The sequence below is a fragment of the Sordaria macrospora genome, chromosome 4, assembly GCF_033870435.1.
Source record: "Sordaria macrospora chromosome 4, complete sequence".
Classification (NCBI taxonomy): domain Eukaryota; kingdom Fungi; phylum Ascomycota; class Sordariomycetes; order Sordariales; family Sordariaceae; genus Sordaria; species Sordaria macrospora.
The window spans coordinates 219,884-240,830 of NC_089374.1; the positions used below are offsets into that span (position 1 = coordinate 219,884).

The following is a 20,947-nucleotide window of genomic DNA, read 5'->3' on the forward strand; positions in this document are numbered from 1 at the left end:
ACCCAACCCGCAACTTGCTCATACTGCCGACTCCGATATACGCGACCAAGAACCGGGACCCTATTAAAAACCGGCTCACCACTGTCTACTACGTTTCAACCTCTCCACCTGTTCTACGACTGTAAAGAGGGTCATAGAGAGGAGGGCGAAGGCGACACCGGTGTACCCCGCTGTTGTGAAGAAGATACGCGTGAAGGGACGGTGGAGGATTCTGAGGAGTGATATTGTCGGTCGTTGCTTGGAATTTAAGTGATTGATTTATAAAGGTTATGGTATAAAATGTGGTGAGGTTTGGCCTTTGTTGAGTGGTCATCGCGTTGGGTCGGCGTAAGAGGAAGATGGATGACGGCGGCGCGGTGGTTGCTAACCTCGCGTAATGGGTATGGGAGTAGAAAGGATGGATGAGGTGGCTTTGCTGGAGATTGACAATGCCGTGGAAGAAGATTTAAAGAAGGACTTGACTTGGTTCAGGTGACGTTAAGCGAAGTAAGAACACGTCGTGTGTAGCCGAGATACATACGACTAACGTGTTTGGGTGTGATCAAAGGCGCGAAACAGTTAGTGCAATCGTGTGAGTGAACTCATGAAAATAAGCGGTGGGATGTGATTGGCCGGAATCAGGACCGGCGCTTCTTGGTTGTGCTGATACATATTCTGCGTAGAGGTATTCCAGTCTCGGGAAGAGTGTCTGATCGGATTTCGGAATGCTGTTTCTGAAAAAGCATACAGCAATGGAGATTGCGAGACAAGTCGGGGGGGGGAGGGTGACTTGACGACTCGGAAGCTTGTCAGCGCTTGAAGGCAACTAACCAGAGCAAAACTGCCTAAACGGGAAACAGTCAAAGGCATGATTGGTCCAAAGGACGACCCGTATGTTCCAAGGATTAGGGGCAACAACGATCCCAGGACAGAGTCTCAGCCGTCATAGTTTGTTGACATCAGGGTCATGGAGGTGACAGTACCACCCAGTGCTATAAGACCCTTTATAACGCCCATTCGAGAGCATCACCACGGTACTTAAGGTACCTTGGCTACCTCTTGTCACTGACAGTCATCACCACCACAAGACCTACCAAGGGAACAACCGATATCACCTATCATAAGAATACCAAAAACACCGCCACCATGGACAAGATCCTCCAAACCGGCCTCTCGCTAGGCATGTCCACAACCTCGGGTTTCCACACGGGCAAGCCCAAACCCGTCCCGCGCGAATTCGACGGGCAAAACATCCTGCCTCCCACCTTCTGCCCCACTGCCCGAGACTGAATCTCCTTCCCCGCCCTCAACGGCAAGGTCGACGCGTCCTACATCTGCATTGGCGGCTGGCCCTGGGGCGACAAGGGCACGTGGGGCTACAGGGAGGAAGAGTGGCCGGCCGTGCAAGCCGCCTGACGCGAGCTCTACGACGCCGGCATCAACTTTATCGACACGGCCCAGGCCTACGGCAACGGCGAATCCGAACGGCGAATCCGAACGGCGAATCGGCAAGCTGGTCAAGGGTCTGCCTCGAGACAGCTACGTGATCCAGACCAAGTGGCTCGGCAGGGCCATGGACGTCAAGAACTATGTGCATCCCAGCGACGCGCCCTACAAGACGCTCAAGTCCAGCTTGGAGAGACTCGAGCTCGATTACGTCGACATCTACCTCGTGCACGGCCCGACACACCCGCAGAGCATCAAGGCAGTCGCCGAAGGGCTAGCCAAGTGCGCCAAGGAGGGACTGACGCGCACCGTCGGCGTGGCCAACTACCCCAACGAAAAGGTGCTGGAGATGAAGGCGGCGCTGGCCGAGCACGGCATCCCGCTGGCGACGAACCAGGTCGAGTTCAGCATCCTGCGCCGGTGGCCCGAGGTGCAGGGCGAGATCAAGGCGTGCACCGTCAACGGCATGGACTTCCAGGGATACTCGGCCATCGCCAACGGCCGGCTGACGGGCAAGTACACGGTGGAAAACCCGCCGCCCAAGACGTACCGGTTCTCGAGCTACCCCATGGAGGACATCCAGGAGACGTTGGCCGTGCTGGAGAAGATTGCAAAGGCCAGGGGCAAGGCCAGGGCTAGCGTGGCGCTGAACTATAATATTAGCAAGGGAGCGTTGCCTGTTGTGGGCATTCGCAATCCGGAGCAGGCCAGGCAGGCGATTGATGCGCTGGGGTGGAGGTTGTCTGAGGAGGAGATGATTGAGCTGGATCGTGTGAGTGTGGAGGACACCAAGACTGTGTTTTGGCAGCAGGGTTAAATGGACTTGGGAGAGTCATGGTTTTGTTGATGTCGTCGTCGTAATGTTTGGAGGGGACGAATGGTTGGATACCCAGTTGCGAATGTTTTGCTCGTTAGTATATAGTCCGGTAGCAGGATGCAATATCCAGTTTGTTGTTTTTGTTTTGTTTGACACATTCGTTGCTGGAGGGAAATTGAAGAGTGGACCAGGCTGTGCCGAGATCCGTCTCGTGCCGCTGCATGCCGTGACAGATGTGGGGTTGGCGCATCAGTTGCCAATCAGGGACTAGCTTGGCGATAAGAGATTGATAACGACCCCGCCAAGAAGCTGTCATTGCCCCGCATTGTCCGCGTGGGAGCGGGAAGGAGCATTGGCAGAAAGAAGCTTCAATCCCGAAGCAAGGCGCCTTCTGCCTTCTGCCTTCCCGTTTTTTGCTTCTCCCTTCTGTTACTGCCCCTCTTTCAACAAGATTACAGTAACTTTTGTCAGTATCAGACAGTTCCCGTTGTCTGTGCTGTAATTCTTTGGTTTTCCTTCCCTATGCGAAGTCTTTTCTCTTCCCTCAACACCATCTTCCCAAGGATCACCACCACCATCGCGAGATCCTCAACAATCCAGTATCGAACGATGACCACCACCACCAGAATGGATTACGAGACCACCCTCAAGGGCAAATACCCGGCCAAGCGCCATGCCCAGCGCGTCGCCGACTACATCCGCAACAAGGTCCCCGGCGCATCGGGAGTCCTCTATCTCGAGGGCCGCGCCACCAAGCTGCTCGAAGACAACGACGAGGCCGAGCCCTTCCGCCAGCGCCGCTACTTCTACTACCTGACCGGCTGCCCGCTCGCCGACTGCCACTACATGTACGACATTGACGCCGACAAGTCCACCCTCTTCATCCCTCCCATCGACCCCGAGTCGGTCATCTGGTCCGGCCTGCCCGTCTCCGCCGACGAGGCCAAGCAGAACTGGGATGTCGATGAGGTCAAGTACACCAGCGATGTCAACGCCACCCTCGCCCACGTCGGCAGCGAGAAGCCCAAGGGCGCGTCCGTCTTCGCCATCCCCAACCAGGTCTCGGACAAGATCACCTTCCTCGAGTTCGACAACAAGAACTTCTCCATCCTCAAAGAGGCCATCGAAGTCACCCGCGTTGTCAAGGACGAATACGAGCTGGCCATCATGGCCAAGGCCAACGAGATCAGCTCCGACGGACACAAGGCCGTCATGCAAAAAGTCAAGCACGTCCAGAACGAGCGCGAGTTGGAGGCCGTCTTCCTCGGACACTGCATCGCCAAGGGCTCCCGCAACCAGGCCTACCACAGCATCGTGGCCAGCGGTAGGGCGGCTGCCACGCTCCACTACGTTCCCAACAACGCCGACATGGCTGGCAAGCTCAACCTTCTGCTTGACGCCGGAGGCGAGTGGGATTGCTATGCTTCGGATATCACCCGTACCTTCCCCATCAATGGCAAGTTCACCAAGGAGAGCAGGGAGGTTTACGATATCGTCTTGAAGATGCAGAACGACTGTATCGCTGCGCTCAAGGAGGGTGTCCTCTGGGATGACGTCCATCTCCTCGCTCACAAGATCGCCATTGATGGCCTTCTCCAGATCGGCATTCTCCAGGGCGACAAGGACGAGATTCTCGAGAGCAGGACGAGCGTTGCTTTCTTCCCTCACGGTCTTGGCCATTACCTCGGTATGGACACCCACGACACCGGCGGCAACCCCAACTACGCCGATAAGGACACCATGTTCCGCTACCTTCGCGTTCGCGGCCGTCTTCCCGCCGGCAGCGTCATTACCGTTGAGCCTGGTATCTACTTCTGCAACTTCATCATCGAGCCGTTCCTGAAGGATCCCAAGCACAGCAAGTACATCAACGCCGATGTGCTAGAGAAGTACTGGGATGTTGGAGGTGTTAGGTATGTCGACTGTGGTAGTCCGTCTGTATGGAAAGGTCGAATGCTAATCTGTTGTCGCTTCGCAGAATCGAAGACAACCTCGTCATCACCAAGGACGGCACCTACAACCTCACGACAGCGCCCAAGGACCCCGAAGAGATGGAGAAGATCATCCAGCAGAGCTAAACAGGTGGCTGGCTGGACATGAACATACTATTTACACACATCATATACCCAATACATACGCGCCGTTGAACTGTTTACCAGTCTCCATCGTCCACGGGTTGACTAGTAGTTCCCGCCTATGGTAGGGTGTTTGATCCCGGAGACAACGCCGCCCTTTACACTAGGATGATCCCCTTGCTATCGCCGAGACTGCCCCGACAGGTGAAAAGATCGAGGGTCCTGTTGTCCCTTTGCCGTAGCTAGCTCTTGCTACCCGTGGGTGCCGTAGATCTAGGGCCTGTTGGTCTCCGGAACTAGCGCCGGTTTTGGTAACCTTCTCGGCGCCCCCCCTTCCCACAAGCTTGTCCGATTATAGCGATTAGGAGAAGAATCAGGGTCGTTTTTCCCGTTCTGCCTGTTGCCGCTAAGTCGACCTACAGAATGGCTTTGCCAACGACGGCGCCCTTGTCCACGTCTCCCGTAGTACATACCTACTACCCCACTCAACTCCGCTTCCGCGTTGGCCGCTCTAACTCGCCAATGCTTGTCAATCCAACACGATGGGGACGATCCGAAGGGCTCCATGGCGGAATTCCAGCGCGCGCCGTTGAGTTGAGCGGTATGCGGTTGCTGCCGCACTCTCAGACCGCAATTGAAGCTACCATGGGCCGACGTCGATGTGCAAAGCAAGGTTTTGCGGTATCCGATTTGGCGTATGCACATTTTGTCAACCTGAGCATGTCATATCGGCCGACGGTATTCACAATATCGGTTACGCCTCACGCATTGGATTTGTAACACTTTGACCTTTTATTGGATATCCAGCGGTCTTCAACGCCTTTGAATCGCAACTGCTACAAGGGACGCAAAGGTTGCGCGGCAGTCGAGAGAATACAACTGTTACTGTTACACAACAAAAGAGCGACAATCAATTGTCGGCGCTTATTGGCTCATAAAGGCTTGTTGGTAGTTGGTTGGTCCGGCGGAAGTGCCGGTTTTGATGTTACACTACACTACAACACAGCTTGACCGTTGAAACGATGACATGACAGGCCAATCATTACCATTTTTCATTCACTAGACTCTTAGCAGTCAGGAGAAATGAATCCGACGTCATGCTTCCAAAACCACTGTGCCTAGTGTACACTACAGCCGCAGCAGCCAGCAGCCAACAGTCAGCAGCCAGCTCACCGAACCCGCCCCTTCGCACACTTCTCGCACTTTCTCGCACAGCTGTAACTGCGGCTTCGACTGAATGCGCTCAAGGCAAGTGAAGCGAGCTGCACACTTGGCAGTTGGCACCTGACCTCGTGTTTTGACATTTGACACGCGCAGGCTACTGGTAGGTACTGTTCCCTTATCATCATGGGACCCGACATATGATCCTTTATCCTTTGTTGGGATTGACAACGGGGGTAATGGCATGCCATGCGTAGTCGCTTGTGCTGGGCAATCATCTGCTCTGGCCCACTTCAAACGCATCTAAGACCCAAGTATCCTATATCACTCACCACTATTGTTTTTTTTTTGTTTTTTTTTAAAAAAAAAAAAAAGCTTCTTAGCATGCCATGGTTGGAGGGTTCGAGTCTTTCAAGTGACACGTCATCTCTGTCCCTTTTTTGATGGTACGGTATCGAGTGTAGACCGTACATAGACTGCGGACTTGTGAAGGATCGACAATCCCGCCTTGTCCGCCATCCGCTCGTCGTCTCAAAAGATAGGTAGTCTGTCTTATCGACCGCCTTTTCGTCGACTCGACTGGATGGCACACACACACACACTCAATACCAATTGTCCAATCTCTGTTCTTCGGAAGGCGCGGAATCTCACGTCGGGATTAACTCCGGTCTTGCGGTCCATTGGAATATCATGGCAGCAGAGGGCAGCAACAAAAAAAAAAGATTCTCGGTTCTCGTTGTATTGGAGTATCTCTGGTACTTGCCTATATCCTGCAGACCCACGAGCGAGTGAATGACAAATAGAGTTCCACGACCCAACGGCAACGGCAGTTGGGAACTTGGGAACTTGCTTGGGTCCATGCAGCTAGGGTCTCCATTCCTATGAGCCTTCCTTGTCGACGGTCCCGTGAGTTCACTAAGTTGAGGTTTTGGCTGGGAACTGAGGTGGGCCTATCTTATAAGTCTACACTTACAACAACGGGTCGGGTCGGGTTGGTAGGCGTAGTAGGATAGGGTAGGGGCAGGCATTCAGGACGAGCCAGTGAGAGGAAAAGATTGGTGAGAGTCAGAGAGCCGACTGCGCGCACAAAAAGCGGATGGTGGAAGCGGTACTTCTACACTATCCAGAAGGATGGAAGCTATCAATCCTTTGTGGTTTGACCGGCGTCGTCGCCGAGTGGTAATATCCACCAAAAGGGACTGGGCCAAAGGCAACCAATGCGAGTTCATGGTGGCAAACGTGGGGAACGAACCAAAAAAATATGGATCGACCATTTGTCCACTTACACTATCCACTGTCCACCGCGCGCATATCTCCACCCCTACACACCTTTTGAACAACCATGCGTTCTGGTCGAAGTCGGGGATCTGAATGGTCCGGCATACAACCCCAAGACCCCAACAAGACATGGGGGTATCGTGCGGACACCATGATCCATGGCGACGAGCAGACACACCACACCTCTTTCCAGACACAAGAAGTGATGGACATGGACAGGACAATCACCTCCGGAGATGGATCCCCCCCTCGTGGACCTCCGGTGATAGCATTAAACTCGAAAAGTCAAAACCCACTCCTTCTTCTCACCCCATCGACGCTGCACCTTTTTCGGAGAGAGCCACTGAGCGGGATTCATAAGCTTTTCCAGTTCTCCATTATAGAGACGTTTATCCACAAGGGAAACTAGTCTCTCCCGGTCTCTATCTCCACCATCGGGAGCGGAAACTACGATATAAACGACATCAGACACTTTTTTTTCCACTGCTTTTTATCGGTTCCTTCGTTCGTCCCTGGATTATCCCAGCTTTCTGTCAGTCATCACTCATCGGCATCAACGACATACCGTCGTCTTACAGCAACACCACACCTCTGTTTACTTTCTCCCACTTCGGGTAATCAACAACTCACATAATACAACAATGGGCTCAGTCTCCCACATCTTCTCCACCCTGCCCTCAGGCGTCAAGGTGCCCCCAACCCCCTTCCGCATCGACGTCTCCGACTCGGACCTCTCCCAGCTCCGCTCCCTGATCCAGCACGCCGTAATCCCCCCCGAGCAATTCTACAACAAGCACGCAAATGCCGAAACAGGCAAGTTCGGCATCACGCGCGAGTGGCTCGTCAACGCCCGCGACTACTGGCTCAACAAGTACGACTGGCGCGTCCAAGAAGCCTTCATCAACTCGTTCCCGCAATACAAGCAAACCGTCGTCGGCCCCACCTCCAACCAAACCTTCGACCTGCACTTCGCCGCCCTCTTTTCTCGCAGGGAAGATGCCATCCCCGTGATCTTCATGCACGGCTGGCCCGGCTCCTTTTTGGAATTCATCCCCATGCTCGACATTTTGCGGTCTCGCTACACCCCCGAAACGCTTCCTTACCACGTCATCGTCCCTTCCATCCCGGACTACGGCTTCTCCACGCGCCCGCACGACTCCAGCCTGGAAGAACTCACAACCGAGTTCGCAGCCGAGGCCATGAACGAACTCATGCTCTCCCTCGGCTTCGACGAAAACACAGGTTACGTCGCTCAGGGAGGCGACGTAGGCTACGCCCTTGCCCGCACAATGGCTAATAACTTTCCGGCGTGCAAGACTTCGCATCTGAACATGTTCATGTTCACACCGGAGCAGTTCGCTGCGTGTCAGGAGGAACCGCTTTCCGAGCGCGAGGAACGCCTGATGGCGGGCACGACTGCGTGGATTAAGCAGGGCAGCGCATATGCTTACGAGCATGGAACTCGGCCTTCGACTATTGCTCTTACTCTCATGAGTAATCCAGTGTCAATGCTAGCGTGGATGGGAGAGAAGTTCATCGAGTGGAGCGATAACCGCCCTCAAGGCTCCGAGCCGCTGTCACTGGATAAAATCCTCAATGGCGTGTCGCTGTATTGGTTTTCGGGGTGTTTCGGTAGGACAATGTGGTCTTATCGCAGCTTGGTGCCGGAGATTGGCGCCACGGCTGTTGTACAGGAGGATCCGGCCGCTCAAAAGCCGTTTGGGTATGCGGCTTTCCCGGTGGAGATTGGCACGTTGCCCAGGACGTGGGGGAAGAAGTTGTTTGGGGAGAGAATGGTGTGGTATAAGGAACATGAGGTTGGTGGACACTTTGCTGCGATGCAGGAGCCGAGGGCGTTTTTGGATGATTTGGAGGGGTTTTTGGAGTTTGTTGCGGGCAAGGTGGGGATTGCTGGGCGTGGAAAGGGAAGTGGTGAGAAGGGTAACTGAGTTTGGGATAGAGGGAAGGTGGTGCGTGATGAGGTGAGCGGTGGATGATGTGGATGTTCTGAGGGACAGAATTGGGAATGGAACGGATGGGAATGGATGTAATTGCTAATTCGCAATGGGCAGTGCACAGGAAAGAGATGGGTTGATGGGGTTTTTCTTCTACGGTTGTGCTTGGATATACCTCTCATTATTGCGATGTTTTTACACTCCTTTTTGTTTTGCTGCACTTTGCACCTGTGTTTTGGTGTTTTGGCCTTTGTTATGCTTCCCCCTTTTTCTCCCGTCGCAACTCGCAACAGCAGCAAACCTGAAGAGATGGAGACTTCCGCGGGGGGCTTTGGGCTCTAAGTGATGGGCATGCGTTGTTTATCGAAGATTCCAAATCCCTGCCAGCCACTGTCATTTCGTCCGCAGTGAAAGCTCCAAGCCCTCAAAACATGATCGATCATGAAATATGTCGTCGTCTTGGTTGTCGTTAAGCCCCATGCGGCAGTTTGTCCTCGTTCACACATGCCCTCTCACATTCTCTACAGTGCACCCGCCCAGTGTATCGCTGCCGAGCCCGGGTGCAACCCCCAGGGCTCCTCAAAATCCTACCACAGGGCAGGCAATCCCGTTAAAAACAACGGCCTTCACCAAACAAAAACGCCCAGAACACCGAACCCCCAAAAAGGGTAGCAGATCACCACAAGTCCACAAGGTCGCATTAGCGCGTTCAACTATCAAAAAGTTTGTGTGACGGTAGCGATAATCTCATGCGGAAATCGAACGGTGCATTCAGGTGCATCAAGGGCCAAGCCAGGGTAAATCGTGCGGGGAACAACATTGGATTTGATTAAGTTCATGATGTCCACCGTTCTTGGGTTGCCCATGTTCTGAGAAGGCGCCGACTGACCTGTCACCGGTCACCGGTCGCCGGTGATTGAGATGAGGTGACGAACTCTGACGAGAGAGTGACGAGAGAAGTTCTTATGGGAGTCATGGGGAAGGGATGCGCAGCTAGAAGTTTGGACCTTGGGAGCGGTACACTACACTAGAAAAAAGAACGTGTGTGAACGGGTGATGCCGTCCCGGTCCCGAACCGATGGGGGAGAGGGGACATCTCTTATTCAGGATTTTAGCGGGCTGTTTCCACTTTCCTCCAATGGACTTCAATGGAGCTTCTTTCGCCACGACGCAATACTGGAAATGGCGATGATCATTCGGGATTCAACTCAATCAACAACACCGAACATACAGCTCGAGGTGATGTGAAAAGGAAAACATGAAGATCGCCAAATTGGGTGAAAAACATGAGACTCGAAGACGAAAGAAAGGATGTGATTTATATCACGATGGCAGGATGGGTTTACTCAAAGCCCGTTGGCGTCCGACAAGAAAAGAAAATGACAATCCCCAACTCCGGAGCCAAGTATAACTCCGAAAAAGCCAAGCAACATCCATTCAGTCTCTGCTCAAGCCTTAACATCCCCGTCGCTCGTCGTCCCGCTCCAAAAGTATACCAAGTGGAGTTTCGGGCATCTCGCGACTAGCGGCGGATAGTTCCTTTACCCCGAACGGAACGGCACCGGCACGCGCGCATATCGGAATCTCAAGCGGGAACGGGAACAACCCGGTCCAGGTCGGTTGGTCGGTCGGCAATCGCAATTTGCGATGAGCTTGAGGGTCCTCGATACCTCATGGATTTGGATCTGTTGCTTCTTGCTGGCTTGGCTCTTTCAAGCCTGTCCATTGCCTTGTTGACAAACGGAGATGGGAATATCGCAGGCCGGGATGTGAAGAGTTCAACCTAGGATCTTGTATGTAAAGTCCAGTCATTGAACAAAACCGAATCTGACATCTATACAGATGTGACAAGGGCAGAGTTCTGGGCTTGGAACAGTAGTTCAATTCCGCTGATAAACTACTTTGGTCTCGAAGGCCTTGTTGGTCCTTTCAACCTCTAGAGGAAGGCTGGGCTTCAAGGCCTTCTTATGCCAAAGGGAAACGGTACCTATCTAGTACGTACGGGTCCTTGTCACCTGAGGCTCCAAGGCATCTAGCGATCTGCATACATGTAGGTCTTTCTCGTATGACACCAGGAGTGTGGCATATGTCCGTGTGACAACAGATCCAATGGGACAAATACTCCCCCATATCATCCGGAACGAACGCATCCTCCTCTTTCTCCGGACAATTTCATCCCTGGCGCCTCCTTAGCCCCGGACTATGGCTCAACGTCTTCCAATGCATCAAAGCCATGGGCTTCAACGCCGTTTCCTTCTACGTTACTAGGGTCCAGTGAAAGGCAAAAGGGGTGAAGTCCGCCTCGATGGTGTCTTTTTGCCTAGACGAGTTATTCCGCGCCGCCTCCGCAGCCGGCCTCGCATCTACCTCATTGCCCAGCCGCGTCCGGATTGACGTCAACCCCGAAGTAACAGCCAGAGGACTTCCGGGGTGGACATCGAGACCCAAAGACCCTCCTCGAGGAAATGGGAGGGAATGGTCGGAGTCTATCGAGACTTAGACACACAAAGTAGGCAAGATCATCCGCCCACGCACAAATCACACGCGGCGGTCGGCGGACCGGTGGTCATGGTCCAGGTCGAGGACGAGTACGACACCTGGCCGGGCACCAACGGCACGGATTCCCCGCGCAGCTCAACCGCTACACCACCTGGGCGCCGTACCGGCTCTGGAGTCCGGACCGGGCTTGGTTCGATCTCAATATCCCCTCCGCTAGGAGCCTACATCTACGACTGCGGACATCCCAATTTCTGGCTTACTACCTTAGGTATGGGGTTCCGCGCAACTACAGGGCACAAGATGCATGCCGAACACAGTCCGCGTCCGGAGACGAGGGATTCAAAGGTCATCGTCAGGGCACGAATTATGGTGTCGGCAATATCAACCTCCTTTACTGCGCGGCTGATAGCTTTACCTGGCATAAGATAACGAAGGGGGAGCCGGTTAGGTATGAATGGCGGTGCCGGGGAGTCGGATGTCCTTGCTCTCGGGCTTCCGGGAGAAAGAACCCGTGGAGCATTACCGGGCATTCCAAACGCCTTACGCACACGACAGATCGTCCAGATCGATTCGACAACATTAACGTCCTCACTTCTCTGGTGCAACGATGCCTACAACTACCTCTACCTACTAGGTCCTGAAGCTGCCTGCCCCGGAACCAATAGGCAACCACTACACTCCTCCCCTTCGAATTCCTCCGGGATCATCTCAGGCGGATACATGTACCTCCTCTGCACTTCCATGTCATCCTCCGGTTACACCCTCCACGTGACCAACTGACGGGAGATATCAACGGGCCACGCCCCTACCATGCTTGGACTCTTACGATCCTACCAGCGGCCGTCTCACGGTCTCACTCGATTGACACTCAAGTTTTCAACAACCGTCCTTTTCCCAACTTTGGACCGCAACATGAAGCAAATTTCCTGTTCCCGACTGTAGGGGATCCACAAGCATACGGTAGTGGGCTCAATACCGCTGCCAGCATGCAATGGTTCTTTGGACGAGAGGAGAGCTAAGTTAGCGAACTTTACACTAGAGCCGAAGATATCCTTGTGGCCGGAGTAGCGGAAGCCATGGATGGTTGTGCAAAAGGGTTGGGAGGCAAGGGAGGAAGTTTACTGATGTTTGCACTGGTATACGCAAGTTGGATCTAGGTCCTTCCGACGTGGGCATTGGAGACCAAGCGAACTCAGGTTATGGCGTTGGAGTGGGTGTTGATGAAGATCTCGTTGGAGCGATGAAACCGCAATCCACAATCGGAGCTTCCAGGCGGGCCTTGCACAGTAGGGAAGTTTTATTGAGAACTCTAGTACGATGAGTTGGCAACTAGGCCCCTTCCTACCGGCAGCTACGTAACGACGTCAGGTGTTGCGCATGTGTCCGGTACCGTACTCGAGCATGAAATCATTTATTAAGGCAGTATTTCCCCCGCGACCAAACCACTTTCACTCGCATTAACTACATTATTACCACCCGAGGAACCGCGGCCATGTCCTTTTCAACCACTAACGGCTCCGCCAATACCGGCGAGATCCCCCTCATCCTCGGCCTCCCATGGAACACTCCCAATTCCGACTTTACCGTCTCCAATGTCACTCCCACCATGCACACCTCCTCCTACCCAGCCATCAACCCCACCCTGAACCCCCGGATCTCCCAGGCGGGAAGGACTGTTCTCATCACGGGCTCCACAGCAGGCATCGGTTTTGCAATGGCCAAGTCCTTCGTCACCGCTTCTGCTTCGAAGGTTATCATCACAGGTCGGAGGCAAGAAAGGATTGACAAAGCGGTTGATGATCTCCGTCAGCACGCCAAAGAGATTAACAACGAACAGACGGAAGTGGTGGGCGAGAAGTTTGACGCGACCAAGATGGAGGAGATTGATGCCTTCTGGAAGAAGCTGGCAGACGAAGGAGTGGTGGTGGATGTGCTCGTTTTGAACGCTGTGGGGGAGATGGCAATGGGGGGCTTGTGTGAGGAGGGCGGGAGGACGACAATGGAAATTTGGGAAAAGCTTGAAGCGAACCTCCGGGCGCCGATGAGGCATACGGAGATTTATATGAAGCAGGGGAAGGACAGACAGAAGGTCAGTTTGTTTGTGTGACTGAGATGTGTTCTGGGCAAGAGGCTAACAAAAGAAACAAACAGTTCCTCCTCAACATCTCCACCGCGTCTTGCAACATGAGCCACCCCGAGTACTCGCCCGCCCTGGCCGCCGCGGCAGAGTACGGCTTCACCAAGGCCACTGCCGGTCTTTTCTTTGGGTACATCGCCCAGCAGTCCGACCCGGAGAAGTTCCAGGTGGTCAACTTCCACCCCGGAACGATCTACTCGGAATTGTGGGAGTACGGTCTCGGTGTGGAGAAGAGTGCCCTGGCGTTTGATGATAGTGAGTCCCTTTTACAATCATCCCCTGGCTTTGCGTAGAGAAAACTGTTCTGACAAACGACGAATACAGTCTCGTTGCCAGCTGACTTCGCCGTCTGGGCGACCACCAAGGAAGCGAGGTTCATCCATGGCCGCTTTGTTTGGGCTCATTGGGATGTTGATGAGATGAAGGCCGCTTATGCGGAGCGGTTCGTGAAGGATAAGGATCTGTTCAGGTTTGGGGTGTGTGGCTTGGCTGGGAGCAACCTCCATGTCATCCCGTGATGACGCTCTCCGTCGGCAAGGCCAAGCAGCGTTCATACCTAGGCAGGAACGCCCTAAAGGATGTAGAGAGGACTCAAAAAATTGGTGGGGATGGAAGTTGCAAGGATCCATAGCGGAGTCCGCAGTTGGCTCTTATAACGGAAATATCAAGGAATCTGTTCCATCAAATACTACCTCTACGGATAGAGGTACATCTACTCCGGTACCTTTGCCATGGTTCTTCTGTGTGTGTCTGGTGTAAGACATCGGTCACCCTACCACATACCCATACAAGGGCCGATAACCACCAACGGTCTGGGCCCGAGTCAACCGTTCCAGCCGTTCCCGCTCTCGGCCGCATCATTCCGCCATCATCACACCAGCTCCCGATCTTGTGCAACACCAACGTAAAGACGGGAAGAAGTACCAGGCTCAGAGCAACCACAGGTCCCAAGTGGCTTCAGTTACACGTATCCCAAAAGGACGGTTCACTTTTCATCCCCATAGGGCAACGCGAACCAAATTTCAGTTGGTAAGGGAGATGGTGTTGCGAAAATGTTGTCGTCAACTGTGTGAGAGTTGCGACGCAAACCTCAAATCCATGGCACTGGGATCACCGAGGTAGCACTCTCTTTTGAGGCTCAAGCGGTAGCTGTGCCAGACATTCGCAGACATGAAGTACCGTTGATTCATGCTTTGTGACAGAAGTGCATCGTGCAACTATGGTTCATGGAGTTTGCCTCAGTTGGGAACATCCAGTCCGACTCGTCCGACTTGGAAGTTGGAAGTTGGAAGGCTCTTTCCTGCTATAAGATTTGGATTGAACCCCCCACTTCGGGTTGCACAACCCGTCTTTATCATTCCTTCCTTTCTTCCCGTTTTTGCTGTCCTTCTATCTTCCATTCTTCCTATGCCACGCAGCCATTTGGATGATCAAACATCGGATAATACGGCCATAAATCCCATCAAGCCTCACTACATCAGCCCACAGTTGACTATCACCATCTTCCCGCTTTACAGCAAAAGTCCAGCTCATCATGAAGTACAGAACGCTCTTCTCCCTTTTCGTGGCTACTCTCTCGGCCGCGATCGTCTCAGCGGCCCCTTCCCACTTTGGCCTTGGCCTCAAAAGCGGCAACGCTGCTTCCGCGAAAAGGACAACCGCAGAGTTGAACACTCACGATGCAGCAGATAATTCCAACTGCGTGACATGGACCGACGGTCACGGTGATCTGAAATGGTACGTCAATATCAACCCTCTCCCACCCAGTCTCCCCTTCCCATCTCTGGTCATCCTCATTAACCCCTCCCCTTTGGACAACAGCAACCAATTCTCCATAATCCTAGGCCACGCCAACCTCGTCTCTATAATAACAAAAAACTACCTGACCATCTCCATGCTCAACGTTACAAACAAGTACATGTACCTCACGCCCACCATCGTCTTGGTCAACACCACGGACATCCTAGTGATCAAGTCCGCATTGAAGTGCAGCGGCGATCAATGGAAGTCCTTTGCGTCAGTGCTGCCGTGGACGATCGACACGCATGGGGGAAATGCGTGTAATGAGAATGCGTATAATGGCCCGTATGATAATACGTGGGTTAATTATGCTGGTAAACATCTGAATGTGCCGGATGATGAGAGGTGTAAGTGGGATAAGAGGTTGGGGTTTAGGTGTGTTGTTGGGAGGGAGCCGTAGGGTTAGGACTTGTGGGCCACAAGGGGGGGAGGGGTAAGGGGAGTGGGGGGTGGAGGGAATGGAGGGAAAGACAGAGAGGGAGAGCATAAGATGCCCAGGAAACCAGGGACTAGAAGAAATGGGGTAATGGGGGGAAGGAAGTCAAAGAGAGGAACATGTGAACTGGTGGAAGGAATTGCAAAATGTGCTGCTGTGTTAAAGTTTGACAGGAACCAAAGGGTTCAACCGCTATGTGAGACTAGAGACAGTGAGACCCCGTGGGGGGCGCGGAGATGAGGCTCGGAGTTTAAGTGCTGGACGGGGTTCAATGTTTGGGCTTTGAGACATGTTTCTGCTTGGTACTTCTTCTCCACCGAGAGACTGAACAGAAGGAAGAAGTTGAGTTGCGTTGTGAGAGGGAAACTCACGGGTACCACCAGAGGGGGAACACTTTCTGGGTAGGACATAAGGAAGAATGTACAAAGATGCTATGGCCACGATTGCTTCGAGTGATGTTGAACTACAAAAGCAGATGTCGTTCCCGTCTGGTCGGCACATGTTGAAACTCTAGTGATGAATAAGGTAGGTGCCAAGCCACTATAAACCTGTCTCAGCCGGCGAGACAGTTTCTGTCTTCAATCCTCTGAACAGTAACTTGGATCAACCTCGACTTTCAAACCATTGTGCAGTCGTTCGTTCATTTATAATGATTCTCTTCAACGCTTGGGTTTGCCTCCTCTTCATAAAAGCCGCTATAGCAACCCCTCTACTCCAGAGCAATGCCCCCGTATCCAAACTCAACGCCCGCGACGATTCCTGTCAATGGGAAGACCCCTGGGGCGTCTACTCATGGTAAACCTCCTTTCCTTCTTCCGCCGTACACCACTTCCCTATACCACAAACTCCAGTCACCATCTCACACTTCCCTCAATTGCAAACAGCGACACCTACCTCATAACCCTCGGCGCCTACCGGCAAAAACCCGGCACCGACCCATCAGACTGGGACGCCATCGACTGGGTAAAATCGCACGTCATGATTTCGGGCGGCAAGACCAAAAGCTTCCTCCTCTCCAAGAACCTAGACTGCGGCCCTCACCACAAAAAAGGATGGGACGACCACTGGACCGACTTTGAGCACGCCGACATGCCTGCGAAAGTCAGGATTCATGGTGGACATGCGTGCACGACGGGCGGGCGCGATGATAATTGGGATAATGTGTGGATTGAGTGGAATGATCAGCATGTGGACGTGCCGAGTGATAAGAGATGTGGAAGTCTGGGTATGGGTGGGGGGGAGTTTGTTAATTGTTATATTAAGATGTAGTAGCATAGGCCCTGGAGAGGGGGGAAAAGGGGGGAGGGGGCTGATGCGGGAAGCATGGTACCTCTGACAGCATGAGCTGCAGGGTAAAGGGGCAAGTAAACAAGAGCATAGTAGAAAGACAGCACGCCAACAATTGGAGCTGGGGCTTAACTGATGGACCCACTACTCGAAACCTAACCCTTTCCCTTCTGCTCAACGCTTCATGCTCAAAAACAAGTGCAAAAAAGGGAAGATAGCAGAAGAAGGATCGCGATCAAAAAGAAACAAGAAAAAAAGAAGTTATTGGTGCTCATCATGCGACGTGGGCCTGATTCGAACAGACGCTCCCGAAAGAACAAGATTTCTAGTCTTGCGCATTAGACCACTCTGCCACCACGCCATTTCATTGGTTGATATGTTTTTGTTTGCATTCCGCACTTATCAATGGCAGTCATAACGACAGCAAAGAGCACTTGCTCTCATGCGCTGTCTACCGCGGACGGCTTGGTTGACCACCTTCTTTTTTTTCTTTCATGAATGCAATGGATTGTTTTTCTCGAGCTAATATGTAGAACAGCATTCGGAAAATAAGGGGGCTCTGTCAAGGCAAACTCAGATGTGCATCCCGGCTCATACTCCCCGAGTGGCAGCACTGAATTGGGCGCAAATCCGGGGAAGACGGGTAGGTACCGTGACTTCGACTCCGGCTGAATTGACAGCAACAATGGCACTTCATCCTTGGTACGGCATGAAGTGGAGAGAGGATCACTCGGAAGTACTCCATTCCCCCAATGGCATGCCAAGGTCCATTTTACTTTGCTGCCATTCAATCGATTGGACCTATTGCATGCATCATGCCCCAAGCTACCTCCAACGACTCCTTGGACGGTTTTGATCAACATAAGGCTCAACCTATCGCTTGAACGTTTTTTTTTTTTTTCATGAATGCTGAGGTAAAAGCTGAATGTTTCCTACCGAACCGCTTGAAATCACTACAATGCGCCCCCTCTCCCCTCGCCCTTTCTGCCTTCAACTTCACCACCCCCCACCCCGCCGCCGTGCAATGGATAGCCTCCAACCTCCAAAAACCCCATAGACTGCCACGGCAGCTCCATCCTCCTTTTGAACTCAACATTCTACTGAGTAGGCCAATCCGCCTCCCGCGCCGAGACTCCCATGCTCTACTCCTCTGCAGACTTGCTAAACTGGAAGTTTGAGGGGGCCGTGGCTCCTTCTGTGCAGTATTACTGGCGGCCCAAATGAGCACTACCAACAACCTCCGGAGGCTTCGATTGGGCAAAGGAGTTTCGGGTATATGGACAACAAGATCGATATATCTTGTCATTGAAGTCGGGACAAGTGACTGGAGGAAAAGGGGGGGAATGGGACGCAAAGAAAGATCCACTTGCTGCCTAGTATTTAACTACAGTTACTCTTGATACAGGGATTTTCTTCGATAAGAACGCCGATGGAAACGGAGGAGGAGGAGGAGGGGACTTGGTATCCAATCTCTTGACGAGGCGCGGCCGGGGATCATAACACCATACAAATCAACCGTCCCAAAACACAGACAAAGTATTTTGGTCGACATCCAGCAACGGGCCATGGCAAAGATGGAGCAACATTGCGCCGGAAGCGGGGAAGACGTATGGGTCGCAGTATGACAGGCTAGGGTGCACATGCCCAGACGGCCAAACCTACAAAAGATAGGACGATGCTCTGCTTGCAAGGCAGAACTCGGAATGCACACTATATAGCCAATGTCAACCTGTGACACGCAGAATACGTTTGAGCTTACGATTAAGGGGACAAAGACGACTACACATATCTATATGGGGGATGCGTGGGATTCGAAGGGGGAATCGGGGAGTAGGTATGTGTGGTTGCCGATGAAGGTTGATACGAGGTAAGTCGATGATGGGAATTTGGAAAGGAATGTTGGAACTGGGGAAGGTGGATGTGAAGACAGGGGAAGTTACGTATAGGTCATGAGGAGGGGGCAAGGACCGGAGGTGAGGAAGTGACGATTCGAGAAATGAACATCGACTACGACAAAAGAATGCACAGGAAAACCAGGACGAGAAACGACATTGAAACACCAACTGAAGAATTAAATTAACCGCGCATACTGTTCTTGCTCTACCCGTCCTTTTTTGCAGAAACGAGGAGCTAATTAGCAGGCATTAACCTTTAAAGATGCCATGGGGTATCGAAACGGAAGAAAGCGTAAACCAGTAGGTACCTTAGTGGTGGTGCAAAAAAACGACAACAAAATGCAAACTCCGCACCCCCCTTCCGTGCCGCCGTGCGTTGCACGTCCGACGTCGTCCCTCCCGCGGTTAACGAGAGGGGAGGTCCTTCTTTCCAAATCGTACGGTGTATCTTCCACACGCCCACCTCCACCAATGCGAATGTATGTGTAACAACCGAAAGTCCGAAACACCGTCCATGCATCTGTGTCTTTGTATTTCCGAGTATCAACGTCTGACTGGTTCAAATACGTCTATCCTTGAAGCTTTTCAGCATCTGCCTTACATCTCTCGTTAGCATCCCTTCAACCTCTCATACCACACCGTTCCACAAGGATTGAAAAAAAAAACATACCTAAAGAGTAGGAGGCGTAGCACTAATAGTAGTAGTCGTCAACGGCGCATCAACCGGGCTCTTCTCTCCACTGTGATGCTCCTCCTTCTTCTCATCCTCTCCATCCTTATCCCCCTTGCTGCCATCATGATGATGATCCTCCACCGAAGGCGAAACCTCAATCTGTGGCGCGTTCTTCTCCGTAACGACCTTCTTGCTCTCCAACGAGCTCTGGCTCACGGGCCTAGCGTTGGGGGTGTTCTCATCGTCGTCCTCATCGTTCTTCTCGCCGCCATCCTTGTTGCCCTTCTTGTCAAAGTTGGCGGGCTTGCCGGCGCAGTTGAGCGACTTGAGCGAGGCGATGAATTTCTTGAGGGGGTTCTCCTTCTTGGGCTTGTCGGCCTTTTGCTCGCCGTTCTCAGAAGAGGTCTCGGGCTGGTCGTCGGAGAGTTGCTGGTAGGCATCGGCGTTACCACCGGCGGCACCGGCACCTGGGGCAACGGGGCCGTCGTCGGAAAGTTGGTGCCCCCGTTGCTGGTTGTCCTCGGACTTGCGGGTGACGGACTTCTTGGAGGAAGCGGAGGACTTGGGCCTCTGGTCTTGTTGTTCGGCAGACATTCTGGCTGATTTGGTGGGTATTATGGTATTATATGGGTGGTGGTATTAGGTAGGTTGGTAAAGAAGGACCTGATGGAGGAGGGAGAAGCGAATGGCTGGTAGTTTGGTAAAACGAACGGACTGGTTCAAAAGGGACGAAGAGAACAAGAGAGGAAAGAAGAGAAGGAAGGATGAGCTGGGAACCGAAGTAATAAAATAAAACTTGAATATCTGAAAAAGGGGGCTCAAGGGGGGCTCCCGGACTCATCTGAGATTACAGGTCATTTCAGACAAACGACGCCGGCCCAGTTGCGCGGTGTGCTAATTCCAGCAATCGAATTTCCCTTGACTCCATCGAGAGACGCGTGAGACCGTCACAAAAAAAAAAAGCGAGCGCCAAAACAGATGTCGACAGGCGTCAGGCACAAGTCCAGTCCAGGTCCAGGGCAAATAAATCCAGGTACCATGCAGGAGTTGAATAGCGTGTGAGGCGTGGAAAAAAGGGCGCCAAGAGCTGATCAAGTTGATGGTTCGGTGGGCCACCGTGGGCCATCGTGGACATCCGTCAACAAAAACAAGGGGCGGGCCGGGGGTGCATTGCAGCGTGCCTGGCACTAAAAAGTGGAAGTTGTCACCTGAGCGGCCCCAGTGGGAGGGCGGCGAGGGCGAAATGGTGGAATCGAATCCATTCAGAACCCGAAGGGGGAGATCCAATGTTCTAGCGGATAAACCGCCTGCCAAGAACCAAACACCAGCCAGCAAGGGGGAGAAATCATCACCAGGCCAGGGGGAGACAAGCGAATCCAGCACATCCAGGGGGGAACGGGAAATTAGATCCACCACTAGATTAAGATCCGAATGAAGGCTTGTTTGCTAGTGTGTAGAAGAGCCAGTTTCCAGCAAATTGAGCCTCTCCTAATTCCTAGATGGTTTCCC

At 52.9% G+C, this 20,947-nt stretch overlaps 6 protein-coding genes and 1 non-coding gene across 7 annotated transcripts; 5 read left to right on the top strand and 2 right to left on the bottom strand.

Moving 5' to 3' along the window:
* Nucleotides 1-769: 769 nt before the first annotated feature.
* On the top strand, nt 770-2,242 carry SMAC4_04548 (uncharacterized protein; the record flags this gene model as incomplete). Its single annotated transcript, XM_003345267.2, has 2 exons — nt 770-1,203; nt 1,265-2,242. The coding sequence occupies exons 1-2, from the start codon at nt 1,126-1,128 to the stop codon at nt 2,240-2,242; spliced, it is 1,056 nt and encodes a 351-aa protein (XP_003345315.1). The 5' UTR covers nt 770-1,125.
* Nucleotides 2,243-6,927: 4,685 nt separating this feature from the next.
* SMAC4_04550 (uncharacterized protein) lies at nt 6,928-8,837 on the top strand. The gene has a single exon (XM_024655652.2). It carries the CDS (start codon nt 7,398-7,400, stop codon nt 8,703-8,705), a length of 1,308 nt encoding a protein of 435 aa, XP_024511504.2. The 5' UTR covers nt 6,928-7,397; the 3' UTR covers nt 8,706-8,837.
* A 3,822-nt stretch (nt 8,838-12,659) lies between these two features.
* On the top strand, nt 12,660-14,172 carry SMAC4_04551 (uncharacterized protein). The gene is made up of 3 exons (XM_003345270.2): nt 12,660-13,299; nt 13,362-13,602; nt 13,672-14,172. The coding sequence occupies exons 1-3, from the start codon at nt 12,703-12,705 to the stop codon at nt 13,863-13,865; spliced, it is 1,032 nt and encodes a 343-aa protein (XP_003345318.1). The 5' UTR covers nt 12,660-12,702; the 3' UTR covers nt 13,866-14,172.
* A 474-nt stretch (nt 14,173-14,646) lies between these two features.
* SMAC4_04552 (uncharacterized protein) lies at nt 14,647-15,593 on the top strand. Its single transcript, XM_066090130.1, has 2 exons — nt 14,647-15,084; nt 15,169-15,593. The coding sequence occupies exons 1-2, from the start codon at nt 14,882-14,884 to the stop codon at nt 15,545-15,547; spliced, it is 582 nt and encodes a 193-aa protein (XP_065946703.1). The 5' UTR covers nt 14,647-14,881; the 3' UTR covers nt 15,548-15,593.
* Nucleotides 15,594-16,561: 968 nt separating this feature from the next.
* On the top strand, nt 16,562-16,852 carry SMAC4_12924 (uncharacterized protein; the record flags this gene model as incomplete). Its single annotated transcript, XM_066091161.1, has 1 exon — nt 16,562-16,852. One exon carries the CDS (start codon nt 16,562-16,564, stop codon nt 16,850-16,852), a length of 291 nt encoding a protein of 96 aa, XP_065946704.1.
* Nucleotides 16,853-17,149: 297 nt separating this feature from the next.
* On the bottom strand, nt 17,150-17,231 carry SMAC4_13596. Its single transcript has one exon. It is a non-coding gene; the product is annotated as a tRNA-Ser (tRNA).
* Nucleotides 17,232-18,919: 1,688 nt separating this feature from the next.
* SMAC4_04553 (uncharacterized protein) lies at nt 18,920-20,182 on the bottom strand. The gene is made up of 2 exons (XM_003345272.2): nt 19,436-20,182; nt 18,920-19,357 (listed from the first exon to the last, which is right to left on the bottom strand). Exon 1 carries the CDS (start codon nt 20,030-20,032, stop codon nt 19,436-19,438), a length of 597 nt encoding a protein of 198 aa, XP_003345320.1. The 5' UTR covers nt 20,033-20,182; the 3' UTR covers nt 18,920-19,357.
* Between the last annotated feature and the right edge of the window lie 765 nt (nt 20,183-20,947).